Genomic DNA, 20,295 nt, shown 5'->3' with positions numbered 1-20,295 from the left:
ATTTTTTGTAATTTAGTTAAATTAAAACAGTGATCATTTACTCTGGTTAAAGAGAACATATTTAAGATTTTTCTCTCTCTAGATCGATCTCAAATCTTCATCCAGGAACATCGATTCACTTGAGAAGTAACTACTTTTGGATTGTTCTTGTTCTTGTTTTTTTTTTCTAGAAAAGTAATTAATCTTAAATTCGTTCTTCTCTGTTCTTTCGTCCAAGATTTACTACTTGGTTTTCAAAGCCCAACTTTCAAGATAAAATGTTCAATTGATAGTTACGATACTTAAAATATAGCGAGATATAGCAGGCAACATCCAATTTCGGTTGTGAATGAGTGTTGTTTCGGGGGATAAATACGATTAACATGCTCCTTGCTAGGGAGCTTGTACAGGAGAATTATGATCAAAGACATGATATTTTTCTCTTAAAGCAGATCTCAAGAACCCAAATTAAAATGTAAGTCTGTTCAAAATTCACATATATGAGTATCATTGGGGGGAGCAAATCTCCTGGCGAAAGAAACGATGCAAGTGTGCACCTTAGAAGAGACAATTATGCTAACTAATATCAAACATTAAAAACATTAAATTAGGATTAAATGCATCTACTACACTATTACATGATTGAGATATGAGACTACAAGTCTGTCCCTATATGGTTTTACAGAATTTCCTAAGGCTTTTATCTTAGCTGTTAATTTCATAACAGACAACATATTTGGATCTAAACAAGATGGTGACAGCGACATTGATCTGATATTATTTCTATTGCCATCCCATTGACATCTTAGAGGTTCAATGAGATGCAGGATTCAATAACAAAAAAAAAAAGGAAAAAAAGGTCTGCATCAAACTCTAGCATAAGGTCATTAATTAAGAATGCATCTGTGTATCGGGCCGTGTCAATTATGTGCATAGAATATGAATCTGGTTATTGACCACTGTGATGGATAGCTACTACTAAAAATTTTATGCCAAAAATTGTTCTTTTTCAGTGCATAATAACAGCATTAAGTGAAATTTGAACCTTATATATACCTATCACATGAGCACTTGCTTTGCAGAAAGCATTATCACACAAGACTAGAAAGAGTTAGAGAAGATGAAGAACTTTACATTAAGTGCATTACTTCTTCTTATCATACTCCTTGTTGTAGAATGCCTGAATGTTGAAGCCCAGTCATGTAAACAAAGTGGCAATGTGAGAGGTAGGAAACCCCCTCCTGGCCAATGCAATAGAGAGAATGACTCTGATTGTTGTGTACAAGGAAAGCTCTACCCCGTCTACAGGTGTTCGCCACCTGTGTCCAGCCACACAAAGGCAGTTTTGACAATCAACAGCTTTGAGAAGGGTGGAGATGGTGGTGGGCCATCAGAATGTGACAATCAATATCATTCTGATGACACACCTGTGGTAGCTCTATCGACTGGATGGTTCAACAATGAGAGCAGGTGCTTGAAGAACATCACGATCAGCGGTAATGGACGTAGTGTGGTGGCCATGGTGGTTGATGAGTGTGACTCAACTATGGGGTGTGATAGCGACCACGATTACCAGCCTCCATGTCCTAACAACATTGTTGATGCCTCGAGAGCTGTGTGGGAAGCGCTGGGTGTGCCACGCAATGATTGGGGAGGTTTGGACATTGTCTGGTCTGATGCTTAAAATCCATTATACTTCCTTTATTTAGTCTGTATGGTTGTACTTTGTATGTTTGAGTGAGTTCCATGTATTGATTAGTAATACATATAGGAGAGACTGTTTTTTTTCTTCTTTTTCCAAACTTGGTGGTGGTGTTTGGACTTAAGGCTATTGTAGTCTCCACCAAATGCTATGAAATATTGTGTAAATTTTCTTAATCTAGTACTATCTGTCAATATGGTTGCACTTTCTTTTGTAGTACAATTAGACTACACTGGTTTCTGCGAGGGAATCGAAGATGTTGTAATTAATAACCAACGACAAGAAACCTAATAAGACAATGCTGAAAGTCCTTTGTCGGGAAACTGAAAGAAGAATGAAAAGAAAATGGGAAAACTTGGCTCTTCTCACAATTAAAAGTAATGAAGATCATATTTCATCAGTTCGATACTAAAATACTCTGTTGAATTAGATTGTTCTGCTGTGACTCGCTCCCCACATCCTCTGTATGCTTCTCTCAAATTTTCATCCAAAGGACATCAATCTACTTGAGAAGTAACTAATTTAAAAAATAAAAATATAAATCTTGTTTTCTTTTTTCAGAATTAAAAAAAAAAATTCACTTGAAAAGTGATTATTTTTAAATTCATTCACTGTTTTCTCATCTCAGAGTTACTCTTATAATTCATTAATTTGTATAAGTGATACCATGATTCACGTCTTCTTGCAATTTACCATTCATTTATGTAGAGCCTAAAGGAGATTTGTTGAGATGAGTTATTAAAGAAAAGAAATACAAGAAGAGAAAAAGAACTAAGTTGAATTATATATGCTACATTTTAATGGGTACAAGATTAAACGTTCAGTTTGATAGATTCTATAATGAAAATATTATGATATATAGAAGGTAACCTCCAGTTTGGTGTGTCAAAGGGTGTCAAATATGATTTCGCTCCTTGTTAGGGAGCTTATATGGAATGATTATGAATTAATTAAAAATAAAAAGATTTCAAGAACCCATATCAAAATGTGACTTGATAAGGTTACAATAAACCAATTTTAAGACCATAATTTCATAAAGATTATCAACGTATAAGTGTTAGTTTATTTTAAATAATAATGAATTATATTAAACTACCAAATTAATGAAACTAATAGGGATTCCTTACATTTACAAGTAAAAATGGCATATTTGGAAGCCAAATGATCGTTGTATAAACTTGTTGTGGAAAATAAAGATTAAAATATGGACTTTGGGTAAGTCGAATTCGTTCCACAGGGATAGTTGAGATTCAAATGTTCATTCGGATTAAAAACCAAAACAGAATTTTAAAACAAATTCTTTAAAAACAAAATAGATTTGTTGCACAAATAAGATGGAAATTAACTTGTAATTGAAATAAAAACAGAAAGTGGAGATTGAAGATCTAAGAAAGAGGCTTAGAAAAGTCAAATCAGCATTTGCAAACCATCCATGATGCAAATTAATTCTAGAAATAACTCAATTCATGTAGCAAGTCATTGCTCATGAATCGGAAGGTGGAGCAGTTTAATCATCAAAGGTAACCCAAAAGTTATTCATGAAAATCCTAATTTGATTTAGATTGCCTAACTTATATTCAAATTCTTCACAAAGCATAGTCGTTCTTGAACTTATCTAAGTAATGATTGTCAAAGTTTGAATCAGAAATATAAGCTAGATTATCTAGTCATAGGAGAATTCTCAGAATAATTAACATGTAAGCAAAATAAGGAATTAAAACTACATTAGAGGGATGAATTTGCTCCGACATCCTTGATCTCTCTAAGGAGGATCTAGCCACTCATTGCAAGGTTCGTAGTTGCAGCAATAACAAAATAAAGAAGATGATAGATGAAGAAGATGATGTAAGATGAAGTTGCACTTTTGATTCCTTCTTTAAATGGTTCTCCAAAGAATTACAAAAAGAATTAAAGAAACAATTGATCATCTCACTACTACAAAAACTCTCTCTATAAAAGAAAAATCTAGAAAAATGCAAAGAAATTAAGGAGAAGAAAAGGGTCAAGAGGGACCCAAAAGGGGAATCCTTCTTTGAAACCAACCGTCTAATTTATAACATTCGTAACCAGGTTATTGGGTCAACTTTTCGGATGATTTGCTTCGAAAGAACCATTCAGTTACAACCACTAAAGTATATGGAATATCCTGTACAAATCTTGAGGCAAGATGGGTCTAGATCACCGCGGAGCACTAGGGGGCCACCATGGAGCGGTGACATGGCAGCGGAACGCGATCAAGTTTTGTCGGTTGCTCTCTTTTTACTTGCACATTATAATGAAGCTTGTTACACGATTTGTTGACTTCCAAATGTGCCTTATTTACCTGTAATTAGTAAGAATTCTCATTAGCTTCATTAATTTGAAAAATTAGTATAATTTGTTATTATTTATAGGGATTAACATTTAAATGTTGTTAATCTTCGTGGAATTACGGTCCCAAAATCGAATAATTGGGACCTTATCACCAACAATTTATGTAACAATTTTTATTACAATATGCGAGCAAAAAGGAAGCAACCAGCCAAAGCTGAATAGCAAAATCTGCCACATCACTGCACCGCGGCATCACCCTACCGCGCCTCGACATTCTCAAGGAATCATGCCTCAAAATTCGAGCTAAAATCAACATTTTGGAGTCCAAATCTCAAGGCAAAATCATTTTGGCCCACTTTCGAATGCACTAATCCTTAACTCATGTTTTTCTTCTTTTGTCCTCTTATGCAAATAAAAGTGGAGGCTACTTTTGGACTCTTCTACACACTTTTTTTCTCTATAAATAGAACCTCAATCTCTAGAGAAGGGGTCTCTCTTCTTCTTGCTAATTCTCTGTAATTTTCTAGTTTTTCTTTTAAAAAGAGAATTCTTGATTGTAGTGAGAGCATCAAGAGTGTTTCTTTCATCTTTCTTTTTTAGATCTATTTGTAGTTTTATTGTGAGATTATTAAAGAGGAATCAAAGTGCAACGTAGTTCTTCATCTTCTTCTCTTCCATATTTTACTTGTTTTACTATTGCTGCAACTTGTTTCTTGCGATGATCGATTAGATTCTCCTTAGAGAGGTCACTGACGCGGGAGCGAGTTCTTCTTATTATTGCTGTTTTAATTTCATTATTTCTGTTTTAATTGTGTTCTTGTGAAACCTTTTAAAGTGAGATCATCCACTTTGTATTTTCAATTCTAATTTAATTGATTATTGCTTAGATGAGTTTAAGCTTAATTATGTTTTGTGATGAGTTTGAAATATAAGTTGGATAATCTCATCTAAGTTTAGGATTCACAATTGATATTTTCTAATTACCTTTTAATGTTAATCGATTTATCTTCCAATTCACGAACAATGATTTGTTACGTGGATTAAGTTACAATGAGAATTATTCAACACTAGGATGACTTGCAAATGTTGATTTGAGCTCTCTAAACTCTTTTACATTGTTTTGAATTTCTATTATAACTTCAATTTATTTCTTAATGGCAATTTTCAATTTTGTTTTACAAATCAGTTTTCAAATTCTGTTGTGGTTTCAAATTCGAAAGGAAACTTGAATCACGATTGTCTCTGTGGAACGAATCTTACTTACCTAAGTCTTATTCTAATATTTGTTCAATCTACATAGCATCGATCATGACTTTGTTCAAAATTCCTATCTATGAATATCACTGAAGGGATCAAATTTCCTCACAAAAGAAAAGGTAATGTACAATGTAGAAGAGACAATTATGCTAACTAATATTAAACATAAAAGCGTTAAATTATGATTTAACTACATATATTAAACTATCACCTGATTGAGACTACAATTCTGTCCCTATATGTTTCACAGAATTTCTTTAGGCTTTTGTCTTTGCAGTTAGTTTCATAACAAGTAACATATTTGGGTCTAAATTAAGCCATTAAACAACATGGTGATGGCTGACATCGACTCGAAACATTTTCCAATTCCATGCCATTGACGTCATAGAGGTTCAACAAGATGCTGAATTTCAATAAAAATATAAACTAAAGGTCCAGATCAAACTCCCGCACAAGGTTACTGTATGTAATATGCTTAATTAAGAATAGTCTTGGCGTGTTTGCCAAGGTACGGAAACATGGAGACGAACACGTCTATAATTGGGATCCAAAATTTGATTCAAGTCATCAGGCCGTGGCAATTATGTTGTTTCAGGATATCTGGTTATTGACCACTGTGATAGCTGGTCAGAAATTCTATGCCAAATATTCTTATTTTTCAGTGTCAAATAACGTAAGTATGAGAAGTTTTTACCTTATATATACCATCACATGAGCACTTTCTTTGCAGCAAGCATTATCACTATCACACAAGGAGAGAGAGAGAGAGAGAGAGAGAGAGAAGATGAAGAGCTTCTGTTCAAGTGCATTAATTCTTCTTATTCTACTACTTGTGATAGATTGCCTGAATGTTGAAGCTCAGTCGTGCAAGCCAAGCGGAAAAGTGCGGGGGACAAAACCCCCTCCTGGCCAATGCAATACAGAGAATAACTCTGACTGTTGTGTACAAGGAAAGCTCTACACCATCTACAAATGTTCGCCGCCTGTGTCCACCCATACAAAGGCAGTTTTGACAATCAACAGCTTTGAGAAAGGTGGAGATGGTGGTGGACCATCAGAATGTGACAATCAGTACCATTCTGATGACACTCCGGTGGTAGCACTATCAACTGGATGGTTCAACAACGAGAGCAGGTGCTTGAACAACATCACGATCAGTGCTAATGGGCGTAGTGTGGTGGCCATGGTGGTTGATGAGTGCGACTCCACTATGGGGTGTGATAGCGATCACGATTACCAGCCCCCATGTCCGAACAACATTGTTGATGCGTCACGAGCTGTGTGGGAAGCGTTGGGTGTGCCACAAGGTGATTGGGGAGAGTTGGACATTGTTTGGTCTGATGCTTAAAATCCACCATATGCTAGTGTTTTATGTATTTTAAATGATTGTGCTTTGTATGTACTGAGTGAGCTCTATGTATTGAGAAGTAGAAAATTATGAGATTGTGTTTATTTTCTGATTCTAGTCTCGTTACTGGTAAATGGTTCAAGTTGACCTTATTAGTATGATACTCTCTCTCTCTCTCTCTGTCCGTGAGTTTTTTTTTATAGCACTATAAGAAAACCCCCATTGGTGGTGTTATGTAGGAAACCACGAAGTTGGTATCCAAACCATTTTTTTTTTTTGTTGATAAATTATCCAAACCATTACAAACCCATAAAACCATAACAAAGATCTGGCTTTGGTTTCTCCAAATCACCTGGTCTATTTGAAAAATATAAGCATTTAGAAAGTCTTTATCCACAATTAGTGTTATCGTAACAGTGAGATTAATCGTATCTATTCAATCAAACTTAGAGTGAAGTATATATATATTTTTTTGATAAGTGTAATATATTAAATGAAGGAAAAAAGTACAAAGAGGCCGAGGAAGCCTCTAGGAGAGCAACAAGCTAAAAAGAGAACAAAGCATCAAAGACTACATAAAGAATTCCATCTAAAAACGAAATCATCAAAAGTGATCCCCTTGAAATCGATGTTCTGTTTCGCCCAAAGATATAATAAGCCCAAGATCTCCAAGAATATGCCGTGAGAGCTTCTCATTCTATTGTTAAACACCCTGTTATTTCTCTCGTTCCACAACCCCCAAGTTATAACCGAGGGAAGAATAGCCCACAGAAATCTTTTTCTGGAAGAGAAGACATTACTGGCCCACCCTTCTAACAACAGGGAATACTTGCAAGGAAGGACCCAATGAATACAGAAAAGACCAAGGAATATTGACCAAATTTGGTAAGAGAATGTGCAATGAATTAAAAGATGGTCGACAGACTCCCCATCTCTCATGCAAAGAGGACAACAATTTGGAGTGATCCACCCTCGAGCAATCAAATTGTCCAATGTAAGAATCTTCCCAAGGGAAGCCAACCAAACAAAAAAGGATATTTTAGTTGGAACGAATTTTGACCAAATGATAGATCTCAAGGGGGATTGCTCGGCAAAAGGGTTGAGGCACTTAAAAAATGAGCTAACAGAAAATCTCAAGTCTTTAGCCTTCATCCATTCCCATCTATCTTGTTCACTATCATTGAGAGGACACGAGTGCAAAAGGTCAAGGAAAGATATCACATCTGTTAGCTCCCAATCATTAAAGCTTCTCCTAAACCCCAAATCCCAAGTGGAGTTGCTATCGTTGCGAATCAAACACTACTGAATCGAGCAGTTCTTTTTTGTAGAACAGGCATACAAGGACGGGAATTGAACTGCTAGAGGCGATGTGCCGCACCAACTGTCCTCCCAAAATCTGATCTTATTCCCCGTACCCGCTTTGAATCTAATCCCTTTTTCAAATTCCTCGCTCATTTTCAAAATACCCTTCCAAACACTACACCTGTACGAGCCTTTAGCCTCACCGCTATACCAACCCAACCTCTTTTTCCCGTACTTTGCTACAATGACCCTCCTCCACAATCTACCCCTTTCCTCCCCAAATCTCCAAAGCCATTTCCCTAGAAGTGCTCTATTAGCAAGTCTAAGACCTCTAATCCCTAACCCCCCATCCTTCTTGGGCTTACAAATAACCTTCCATTAACTAGGTGATACTTCCTCTTACCACTCTTGTCATTCCATAAAAAGTTCCTCATAAGCCTTTCCAATCTGATTTCAACCGACTTAGGGAGCGTGAACAGGGATAGGAAGTAAACCGGGATACTCGTCAATGTGCTTTTAATCAAGGTAACTTTCCCTCCTTTGGATAGGTACTTGGCCTTCCATGTACTCAATCTTTTCTCCATTCTCTCCAACACCCCTTCCCAAATTTTGATGCTATTGTAGGGTGCTCCCAGCGGTAATCCCAGATAAGACGTAGGTAAAACATCATGCCCACAGCCTAAGGTTGCAGCCATCAAATGCATATCATTCACGTTTCCCACTCCAAAGAGCTTGCTCTTATGCAAATTGATATGTAAACCAGAAATGGCCTCGAAGCAGCACAAGAGGACCCGTAATACCCTCACCTGATCTCTCGAATGATCCAGGAAAATCAAGGTATCGTCCGCAAATTGTAAGTGAGAAATCAACGGTCCATCGTTCACCCTAAACCCCGAAAGCCTTCCTAGTTCCACTGCTCTCCTAAACAATCTACCCAGAGCTTCTGCAACAATAAGGAACAAGAACGGAGACAGCGAGTCTCCTTGCCTCAAACCTCTCGATCCCCTAAAAAAACCAGCTGGGCTCCCATTGACAAGAATCGAATAGGACACCGTAGTAACACATTTCATAATCCAACTAATCTATTTTGCCCCAAACCCCATTCTCCCCATCATATATTCCAAAAAGTCCCAACTCACATGATCGTATGCCTTTTGTAAATCTATTTTTCCAATCATCCCCTCTTTTTTTTCCTTGATCCTCGAGTCAAGACATTCGTTAGCCATCAAAACTCCATCCAAGATTTGTCTTCCCCTTATGAAGGCCCCTTGTTCATCCTCGATAATGTTGGGGAGGACTATTTTCAACCTCGAGGCTAACACTTTAGATATAATCTTATACACCGAGCCCACCAAACTAATAGGTCTGAAATCACTCAACTTATCCGAACCGACTTTCTTGGGAATCAAGGCCACGAAAGTACTATTGAGACTGTAATCCATGCAATTCTTGTCTTGTAATTCTTTGATCACTTTCATGAAGTCTTTAGCAACGACATCCCAGCAATGTTTGAAAAACTCCATAGTGAAACCGTCTGGCCTCGGGGCCTTGTCCCCACTCATAGAGAAAAGAACTGATTTAACCTCTTCCTCTTCGATTTGTCTTTCCAACCAATCCCTATCCTCTTGACTTATCGCATTAAACTCTAGGTTATCCGGTCGGGGTCTCCGTGGTTCTTTTTCTTTGTGCAGATCTTTGTAGAAATTCACCACACCTTCCCGAATCTCATCTTCTCCCACCACCTCGATATCCTTAATGGAGAGCTTATCAATCTAGTTACTTCTTCTATGGAGGTTGGCAATCTTGTGAAAAAATTTTGTATTATTATCCCCCTCTTTCAACCATTTGACCCTCGACTTTTGTTTCCAACTTATCTCCTCGAGAGAGTGAAGTATATTATCATATAAGTTAAGTTCATATCACTTAGGCCCTGTTTAGATATAAAGTAACTGTGGAATAAAGTAGTTTTGGGAGAAAATATCTTTTATAAAGTAGAAAGTGGCTTCCTTTTGCTTTTTAAAAATTTAAATTTTTTACATTTTGAAAGTAGTTTTTAAATTAATCCTAACAAACATTTCAATTTTTAAGAATGAAAAATGTTGTTTTTTTAAATGAATCAAACAGGCTCTTAACATGAATACTGATGTTGATGGGTTATCAATTTGGTTGGACAGTATCTTGCGACCAATCAAGAAGGTCATCTACCAAATAGCAGTCAGCTTGGCCATGCTAGTCTTCCATTTGGCGAGAAAAATCTCAACACTCCAATGAAGACCTCTGGAGAGGAACTTCGGAAAATCTTTTCGTGAATCGGCAAATTCAAGTTGTTGGAAAGCTGAATTTCTAATGCTATTGATCATATTCTACATTTCAACATGCTCTCTAATTTTATCTTGAAATAGTTGTCATTTATGAAGAACTTAGGGGCTAATGGGGGCGAAACATAACAGGATTAAACAAGTACAACTTTTTGGGGGTGTGTTAAAAGTTGGTAACAGAAGTAAATGTGATGCTTTTGGATTCCTCTCTATCGTATTCTTCAATCTTGACATGGCTGTTCTAAGTTTATGAAATTTTGGTTAATCATCCAAAATTTTACTGCCTTGATTTAAATTTAATTAACAACTCAAAGAGTAACTCCATGTCCTTTTAAAAAGAGAAGCTTCACTATACTACAAGTAAATGTACAGAGCAGACCGACCTTGCATCAAATTTTAATACATAGAAAAAAAAAAATGAAAAAGATATCATTCTTTGGCAAACTTTACTCTTAGGCATATACACAATGGTAAATCCGACTATACCTTGACCGGCTGCTCAACCTCAATTCCTCTAATCTTGAGGGTGTCCAAGTTCTTGGGTTTTCTGTAGTTCTTCAACAAGAGAGAAAAGTAAACAACACTGAGGCTTGTCTAAGGTACATTCCATTTTTTTAAGGAACTTTTCATCCAATTATGTTTAACCAAGGAAAATATTTGTCTTATTAGCAAGCTAATGCAACATGTCTTATATTTGGGCTTTGATACAATATAATAAAAACCTTAAAGATCTCGCAAATAGATTTATTTGAGCATCGGTTTATTCCACATTCTCACAGCTTTGATGACAACATGGCTTTTATGCTTGATCCAGTCTCAAAGTTTTCTCCAGTAGATTGCTTCTTGTGTAGTCTTGCTTTGGCTTTCAAGAGGATTGTATGTACTTCTTCAAAATGAGGGCTCGTCGCCTTTCTTGTATCCTCAATCCACTGCAAAACTTTCTTATGTGGGCCTAATATTCGATTGCGATCCTTGTCATCCAAAACCTGTATTCAACCAATAGATTTAAAAAAAAATGTGCAGATGACATTGTTTCTTCTTCGAGCTGTGTTACCCAAGAGAATTGAGACGATAGTCTAGAAAGAAAATAATCTTTGAAGTAAAAAGAATGTAAATTAAGAGGCTGTTTTACCTCGAGTTGCATAATTTCACAAACAAGGCTGAGATCTGCAATTGATGGTTGAAAGCTACCCAACAAGAACTTCCCATTCCCTTTGAGCCAAATGGATTCAATATTTGATAGGGACGAGATCAAAATTTTCTCAGCCTCAGCAGCTACATCTGGCTTCAAAGGAAGGCCAAGTGCAGGTGCTAGTGTGGTATTTATAGCAAAGGCAGCTGTAGAGGGAGAAAAAGTGTCAACTAAAAAGGCCATGGTTATGTGACTCTGACCAAATTGTCCGCCACCACCATTAACTTAGTGGGTGAGGCGTGTGACAATGAATCCTTATAGGGGCTTTAGGATAACCTTGAATTTTTTTTTTATCCTAGAGTTGGATCAAAAGAGCTTGGTTGGACTGTTCTCTGTATAACTTTTGCATTTTTCAATTTGAATAGTAAAAGTGCAGTTGATTTTCCAGCACATGATTGCATGGGACATAACAGTGGAAGATAAACAATTAACTGAAGTAAAGAAGCATGTACACATCTACGGAAAAGAGGTCTCCTATAATATTTGGTCAAATTTCCTTGGTTTATTTGGTATTAATTGGGTCCTTCCTCGTAACTTTTCTTCTTTGTTGGATGAGTGGTCCAGTAATGTCTTTCACACCAGAAAACATTACTTGTGGGCTATGCTCCCTTCGGCTATTGCTTGGGGAATTTGGAACGAGAGAAATAACAAGGTGTTCAATGACAAGACCAGAAGCTCTCATGCAAGTTTTTTAGAGATCTTGGGTTTCCTATACCTATGGTCGAAGCTAAACATAGAGTTCGCAGGGATTTCTTTTGACGATTTTGTCTTTAGATGGGACTCTCTTTGTAACTAGTGTTGTTGTGTTTTTCTTTTCCTTTTTGTTCTTTGTGAGGTTTTCTCGGCCTCTTTGTTTTCGTTTTTTCTCTTTGCAATATATTATACTTATAAAAAAACAAGAGGTCTGACCATGAAAGCACTCCTTCAGAAGAGCTCCCAAGACTAACAGCTTGGAATCATAAAGATAATGATTAATTTATATATAATTAGTTGGTCACAAATCTCTTATGATACATTTGGAGCTAAAACATGCTACACTATAATTTATGAACATGGCTATGCCATAAATACCAAAAAAAAGAAAAACAAATATTCTAATGCACCCTGAGAAAAGCAACATGGCAGGAATGATATCATCATTCTCTCTAGTGTCCAGTTTCAGTTCCAAAATGCTCAACTAATGATTTCTATATTTTCATAGAAAATGAAATTCCTAAGTAAGTTCCCAGTGAATTATTATTCATGAGTTTGACTCTAGTGTACCTATGAACAATTAGGTGGATCTATAGTATCATACATCAGCTTTCTGAAATTTATCTACCTTTGTCACTAATTGCATTAATATTCACAATTTAAGCAATTGGGTTGGAGAAAGACAATGAGAGAGAGATTCAAGGATATTTTTTTCATTAGAAAGGAATGGCAGCACAGCTTCATATATTAAAATTAGCAAACCTGCACCACGGCGTAAATTGGAATGATGCCAATCCAGAACTGAGTTAATCTTAGCTCTCTTGAAAAGATCCGTTGGATACCTTACAAAAGAGTAAAGACAAAATCTTGAATAGAGTTGGGATGAAAAACATGTGATATAAGGTGAGAACCCAAAATGATATTGAAATAAAAATGTATACAACAAAAAATAACCAATGGATAGATTAATGTTCACATTTTTAATAAGATTAACCAAGATAACGTGATGGAAAAATTATTACAACTAAGATACATAATGGAAACATTAGTAATTTGAGACATCAAAAGTTAAATGAAATAGCCGGTTCAACTTACCAATGATCTGCAACTCCTGGGAATGCACAGGCAAGGTAGCTCAGAATTGCATGACTGTAAAATATCCAAAAGGGAAATAATTAACAAAGAGTCCCAATAAAGAGCAGATGAAGATATAATAGGAAAGATAAACCAGATAACACAAACAACAACCAATAACTTTATATTTGTCTAGAAATAATATCTAACAGTGTGTTCTGTACAAGTCGATACCCTACAGTTAACTGATCTTCCATTTGGAAAAGAAGGGTGCAAGCAATATTACGGGGCCTGTTTTAACAAGTTATGCAATGCTTGATAGTGATTCTTGAAATGCTTTAAAGAACATAGGGTGTATACAAGGCTTTTTGATTTCCCTCGAAGTGAGGTGTAATCTTCAAAACAGTATTGAGGTGTAAGACTAGAATGTTTCCTATTTAATGGTCGTGGTGATAGGGTGCACTGGTGGTGGTGGAAAGGTGTGGGGTTGGACTCCCCGTCACCCATAAGGGTGGAAAGAATTGAACCCTTGACCTATATGAACATAGCACTTTAAAAAGAAAGGAGGAGATCAAAGGTGTAAAATGGAATTTTGTCTTTTCAAAACTTTTAAGATCATTGGCATGCAACTTTTTGAGTTTACTATCATTCCAAAAATGTGAATTTTACATGAAGCAAAAGGGAGCCACAACAACATTTAAGACTTTGGCCTTGAGAGCTGAGACTAGGACCCTGTGCCTTTCCTCTAAGTGTAAGCCTCACACGCCTCAAGGTGAGATTTATAATAAATAAATAAATAAAAAAATCCAAGTAATCCCGACTATGGAATCATTAGCTAAAACTTCTTTCCATTATTATTAACCTATTGTTCCCTATTAGTGAAATTGGAATAATTAGAATCTCAATTATTATTATTATTATATTGATAAGTATAAAATTTCATTAAAAGTGAAAAGGGAATACAAAGGAAACTGAGGATGCCCCCAAAACAAGAAAAAGAACAGGCGAAAAACGAAAGAAAAAACGCAAAAGCTCAAAATTTAAATCAAGTCCTAACCCAAATAATTTGCCCAAGTTTTTTCATTTGGATCTTAGGGCTTCCTTTTTTGTAACATATACATGCCAAGGCATTTCTCTATTTCATTTCCTATTACCTCATCCACATCATTTTGGGTCTTCCCCTTGGCATTCTAGGTTCTTAGACTTGCACTAAACCAAGGCACCCTTTGTCTTGTTAGTAGTCTCTTTGTACATGCCCAAACCATCTCTATGCATTTAGGAAATTACAATCAAAACATATTTCATTGATCCAAAGTTTGTGATGATCCAAGAGAAGCAGGAAATACCTCTCAAAAAGCTTAAATCTCCCATCGACTATTGCTGGAACCTGTCTTAATGGGTTGATTGCTGAAAATGTAAACATGAAAACTGGAATTAATTACATCTATGCAGTAAGAAGTTTTCTTTTGTATGCTTAAGAAAAATAAAGAAGTACAACAATCCCCAAATCAGAAACAAACATTTCAACTAGTCCACCATTACATAGCAACATATAACACATCCAATTCATCCACTACATACTCAAGCTTCTCCACACCACAAACAAATCCAATATATCTATGATTTGTTAAAATTTAGTACCATATGTAAGAAATTTCAAGGAACTCTATAACACAATATTTATACATGATAACTATTTCCTGTTGCACTAGAGAGATTTACAGTACATAATAGAGTAATGCAAACTGCCAAAATTATTTAAATTTGCATCTTAGGTAGTTTCTGATGTTGTACACAACGACCCTTAAACTACTCGAAAATTTCTAACAGATAAAATTGAATGGAGGAACAGATTCGTGCAGCCAATCCCAAAAATGATGATGATGATATTTTATATGAGTTTGGGATCTTTAATTTCCACAAGATTGGTTTACATGGAATGCAAACAAGCTTGCATATACAAATGCGCATACTTATGAGTACACATAGACATTAGTTTTCAAAATCTCACTGATTGACTTGAATTCGACTAGTTAATTTGTCGATTTGGTTTCAGCCAGGCTCTAATAAATCCAAAAATTGAGTTTAAAAGAAGAGACAAATTCAAAAGCCCATTTCTACTAAAACAAAAAATTGAGCTTTCAATTAACTAGGTCGAGTCAAACTCGAAAATCAGGAAATTTGGTATCTGGGCCAAGTGGGAAAATATTGACTGGCAAAGAAACATGATAAAGTTGCAGCTTTGCTTCTCAACAGAAGTAGAAATACAGAAAAATCTATCCTTTTTTCTTTTTCTTTTTTTGTTGAGAAATCTATAGAGCAGACGAATAGCAATAAAATGGAAAGATTGGAAATTTCATGAACCCACCTTTAAATTCGGGCGATAGATGTTCGCGTTTGGCTAGATTTATGGTGATTTCCTCAAAATCGATTCGGTTTACCCTAAATCACCAATTAAACATTAAAAAAATTTAAATTTACACACAGGAATTCGAGAGAGAGAGAGACAGAGATTACTTGCAGAAAATAATAATCGCTCGAGATGGTTGGGACATTCGATCGGCATAGATTTTCAACTTCATTTTTTCTTCGAGTCTCTCTCTTCTCCCAACTAATCTGCTTAGTTTCTTTCTTAATGGTTCGGCTTCAAGTACAGATATGGATGGTGTTTGTCAACAGGCAGGCACAATGATTTACAGTATACGATGGCTTATTAAAAGGCGTTTATTTTATTTTAAAATAAAAAAAATATCATAATTGACCGAGTTTTATTAAACTCAACCGAGTCTTTCAAACTCTTGGACGAGTCATCTCGAATCTCAATGATTAACATCGACCTTCTCACCCAATTGCCTACAAATTGAGATGAATTGGCCAGTTTTTTTTTTTAATGTTAAAAGGTGGAGTTAAAACAACATTAACATCAGGCTAATGATTGTTGGACTCCAGTATTTTCACTCGGTCTGATATTATGCGGGCATAATCCCAAAAAGACCAATCAACGGTTTTGTACCCTTGTCAAGCCAAACCGAGTAAAAATACTCGAGTAAGAAAATCACACTTCTTGTCTGGAAAGAGATGATTGAAGATCAAAGACAAAATACTTTTCTCTTAAAATCGACACCAAAATGTTGTTTGTTCAAAACTCTCATCCGTAAGCATCACAAAAGAAAAATTATCAATCTACAACATAGAGAAAGCAATTATGATATTATCCTATCCAATAGGGTTTTTCTTTCCTGAGGTTGTAACTGGTCTAGGTCTGTCATAACCTTGTTGACCTTTCAAAAAAAGAAACAAAAACGAATGCTAATCAATGTTAAATATTAGAAACACTAAATTAAGATAAATACAACTATTACATTATCACTTCGTTGAGATTACAACTCTATTCCTATTCCACCAATATGTATCTAAAGTATTTTCTATGGTTCGTCATTGGAGATGGTAAAATAACCACCAAAATATTTGGGTCTAAACTAACCCATTAAACAAGATGGTGATTGTGAGATTGATATTAAATTATCTCCAAAGCCATGCCATTGAGATATTGGATAAGAAGCAGAATTTCACTATAACAAATAAACCAATAAAATATTAAAAAATGGTGTATCCATCTTAGTTAACACAGGAAAATACAATCAAATACTAGCATAGTAGTGTAATGCCATATACAATAGAATTAATTAAGAATAAACCTCGCCCTGACTTTTAAGGTGGGAGACCTTAGAGAAGAAGACGACTAATATGAGGATCTGAAATTTAATTCAAGTCATTGCGCCGTGGCAATTATGTTGATGCATGATATCCAACTATTGACTACTGCTGCAGCTAGCAACTCCCAATAATTTTACGCCTAAAATTGTTTTTTTTGTCGCGAAATTACAGAATTATGAGAAGGTTGTACCTTATACATACCTTGTCACATGTGCACTTGTTTTTTTGCATTGAGAATTACCTCACAAGTGTAGAAGAGAAACAAGAAGATGAAAAATCTTAGTTTAAGTGCATTGCTTGTTATCTTACTCCTTATTGCGGATTGCCTCAATGTTGAAGCCTAGTCATGCAAGCCGAGTGGCAAAATAAAGGGGAGAAAACCTCCTCCTAGTCAATGCAATACGGAGAATGACTCTGATTGTTGTGTACAAGGAAAGCTTTACACCGTCTACAAGTGTTCGCCACTGTTATCAAGCCATACAAAGGCAGTTTTGACAATCAACAGCTTCGAGAAGGGTGGACATGGCGGAGGACCATCAGAATGTGATAAGGTCCCATAAAGTCAATTCTTGGACCATAATTATACATAAATTACCCACACTTGATTGATATTTTCCCCCAAATAAAAATAAATTATATAAAATTGTCTAATTATTGAGCTAATAGAATTTCTAATTGATTGCAGGTAAAAAGGTAAAATTCGGAGACGAATAAAAATAAAATAATTTTTATTACAATGCTCGAGCCAAGTCGAATCATCCACCCAAAATCCAAAGCCAAAATTTTCCACATCACCGCGCAGCAATTACCTTGTGGTGTGCCGCGGTGATCTTGAGGAGATATGCCTCAAGATTTGTACTAAAGCTTCTAGGCCTCTTAACCATTGCAGTGGTGGATCTGTCTCGCATCAATTAGAGCAAATTTGACTCGAAACCCGAAAGAAGTTCTATAAATAGAAGGGTTATCTCAAAGAAAAGGGTCCCTCTTCTTCTTTCTAATTTTGCTCTGTTATTTCTGTTTTGTGTGAGAAAGAGAGTCTTTGTAGAGTAAGAACTAAAAGAACACTCTCTTCCCCTTTATTCTTTATTTCTTCTTGTAACCTTAGTCTAGTTCTTAATTTATTTTCAAGCTGTGTAATCAAAGAGCTTCAAACTGGTTTTGGAATCAAAGAGCAACAAGAAACCTCCATTTTCTTCTCTACTCTACTCTATTTATTTTTACTTTGTTGCAATTTGTTTCTCACGATGATTGGCTAGACACTCCATAGAGAGGTCAATGAAGCTGGAGCAAGTTTATCTTAATGTTGTCGAATAAATTCTATTGCATTTGTTTTAAGGCAGATTTACCAAAACATGCACAACTTTTCATTTATTTACCAAAACGGTACACTGTAGCAATTAATTCCGAAAACGGTAAATTTACCGTTTTCGGAATTAATTTTTTTTACCAAAACGGTAGAAATAGTAAAATATATTTTTTGATACCGAAAATGCCCTTTTTTATTTTTTGACTGAAATTACAAAAATAAAATTGATTTCGGTAAAAAAAAATTATAAATACATATGATTGTTGGATTACCGAAAGAGAGTGAATCTTTTTAGTTGGATTTTCATTTTTTTAAGGTTAAAATTGTAAATATATATGTAAAACAAAAAAGGGTATTTTCGGTATAAAAAAAAATATTTTACTGTTTTTACCGTTTTGGTAAAAAATATTAATTCCGAAAACGGTAAATTTACCGTTTTCGGAATTAATTGCTACAGTGTACCGTTTTCGGAATTAATTTCGAAAACTCTACCGTTTTGGTAAATTATTCTTGTTTTAATGTGCCTTTGTGAAGACTCTTAAGATTGGGATTATCCAATTTATATCTAGGATTTTAACTTAGATGATTCATACTTAAATAAAATCAAGCCTAATCATGCTTAGTGACGAATTTGATACATAAATTTGATAATCTCATCTTGGTTAAGGATTCACATATATTTTGGATTCACTTAAAGAATTAAGCGATTTACATTCTGATCCACGAACAAGAGCTTCGTTGCGTGGACTGAGATAGAAATAGAATAGTTCAGATTTTAAGATAGCTTGCAAGGGTGGATTTGATCCCTCTAATCTTTACATTGCATTTCAATTTAATTTCATTCTCCTTCTCAGCTGTAATTTCTCTATACTCTGTTTCTAATATGGTTACTAAAATCTGCATTGGTTTTAAGTTGAAAGAAGATTTGAATCGATCGTTGTCCTTGTGGATCGAACTTTGCTTGCCAAAATTTATTATTATTTGTTCATTTTATATCTGTAATTTGCAATCGAACAGAATGTGACAATAATTACCATTTTAATGACACACCAGTGGTAGCTCTATTGACTGGATGGTTCAACAACGAGAGCAGGTGCTTGAAAAACATCACCATCAGTGCTAATGGGCGTAGTGTGGTGGCCAGGGTGGTTGATGAGTGTGACTCAACTATGGGTTGTGATAGCGACCGCGATTACCAGCCCCTATATAACAAAATAATGGAAATTTTTTAAAGGTTAACATATGGGTTGTTACTTCTCAAGTGACAGCGTTAACAATCCAAATCCTTTGTAGATCGATCTCAAATCTTCATCCAGGAACATCAATTCACTTGAGAAGTAACTACTTTTGGATTGTTCTTGTTTTGTTTTTTTTATAGAAAAGTAATTAATCTTAAATTCGTTCTTCTCTGTTCTTTCATCCAAGAATTACTACTTGGTTTTCAAAGCCCGATTTTCAAGATAAAATGTTCAATGGATAGTTACGATACTTAAAATATAGAAAGATATGGCAGGGGACATCCAATTTGGTTTGTGAATGGGCGTTGTTTCGGGGGATAAATACAATTAACATGCTCTTTGCTAGGGAGCTTGTACAGGATAATTACGATCAAAGACATGATATTTTTCTCTTAAAGCAGATGTCAAGAACCCAAATTAAAATGTAAGTCTGTTCAAAATTCACATATATGAGTATCATTGGGGAGAGCAAATCTCCTGGCGAAAGAAACGATGCAAGTGTACACCTTAGAAGAGACAATTATGCTAACCAATATTAAACATTAAAAACATTAATTTAGGGATTAAATGCATCTACTACACTATTACATGATTGAGAAATGACACTACAAGTCTGTCCCTATATGGTTTTACAGAATTTCCTAAGGCTTTTATCTTAGCTGTTAATTTCATAACAGACAACATATTTGGATCTAAACAAGATGGTGACAGCGACATTGAACTGATATTATTTCTATTGCCATCCCATTGACATCTTAGAGGTTCAATGAGATGCAGGATTCAATAACAAAAAAAAATGAAAAAAAGGTCTGCATCAAACTCTAGCATAAGGTCATTAATTAAGAATGCATCTGTG

General features: G+C 35.3%; 3 protein-coding genes and 1 pseudogene across 4 annotated transcripts; 3 read left to right on the top strand and 1 right to left on the bottom strand.

The window, feature by feature from the left end:
* Positions 1-1,023: 1,023 nt before the first annotated feature.
* LOC147389761 (kiwellin-1-like) lies at positions 1,024-1,764 on the top strand. The gene has a single exon (XM_086418940.1). The coding sequence runs from the start codon at positions 1,100-1,102 to the stop codon at positions 1,661-1,663; it is 564 nt and encodes a 187-aa protein (XP_086275066.1). The 5' UTR covers positions 1,024-1,099; the 3' UTR covers positions 1,664-1,764.
* A 3,743-nt stretch (positions 1,765-5,507) lies between these two features.
* Positions 5,508-6,687, top strand: LOC147389760 (kiwellin-1-like). The gene has a single exon (XM_086418875.1). The coding sequence runs from the start codon at positions 6,036-6,038 to the stop codon at positions 6,597-6,599; it is 564 nt and encodes a 187-aa protein (XP_086275001.1). The 5' UTR covers positions 5,508-6,035; the 3' UTR covers positions 6,600-6,687.
* A 4,122-nt stretch (positions 6,688-10,809) lies between these two features.
* Positions 10,810-15,875, bottom strand: GSTT1 (glutathione S-transferase THETA 1). 2 transcript variants are annotated; one of them, XM_086418545.1, is made up of 7 exons: positions 15,696-15,874; positions 15,547-15,620; positions 14,525-14,585; positions 13,200-13,253; positions 12,867-12,946; positions 11,352-11,557; positions 10,810-11,205 (listed from the first exon to the last, which is right to left on the bottom strand). In XM_086418545.1, the coding sequence occupies exons 1-7, from the start codon at positions 15,758-15,760 to the stop codon at positions 10,993-10,995; spliced, it is 753 nt and encodes a 250-aa protein (XP_086274671.1). In that variant the 5' UTR covers positions 15,761-15,874; the 3' UTR covers positions 10,810-10,992. The 2 variants fall into 2 exon arrangements, with proteins under 2 accessions (XP_086274671.1, XP_086274672.1); XM_086418546.1 differs by lacking the exon at positions 15,547-15,620 and having other exon boundaries at positions 15,696-15,875.
* Positions 15,876-17,164: 1,289 nt separating this feature from the next.
* Positions 17,165-19,433, top strand: LOC147389758 (kiwellin-1-like; annotated as a pseudogene).
* The last annotated feature ends 862 nt before the right edge of the window (positions 19,434-20,295 follow it).

This window comes from Akebia trifoliata, chromosome 12, assembly GCF_017979445.1.
Source record: "Akebia trifoliata isolate Shusen 1 chromosome 12, ASM1797944v1, whole genome shotgun sequence".
Taxonomy (NCBI): domain Eukaryota; kingdom Viridiplantae; phylum Streptophyta; class Magnoliopsida; order Ranunculales; family Lardizabalaceae; genus Akebia; species Akebia trifoliata.
The sequence above is the reverse complement of the archived record's forward strand: the minus strand, read 5'-3'. Positions and strand labels throughout refer to the sequence as shown.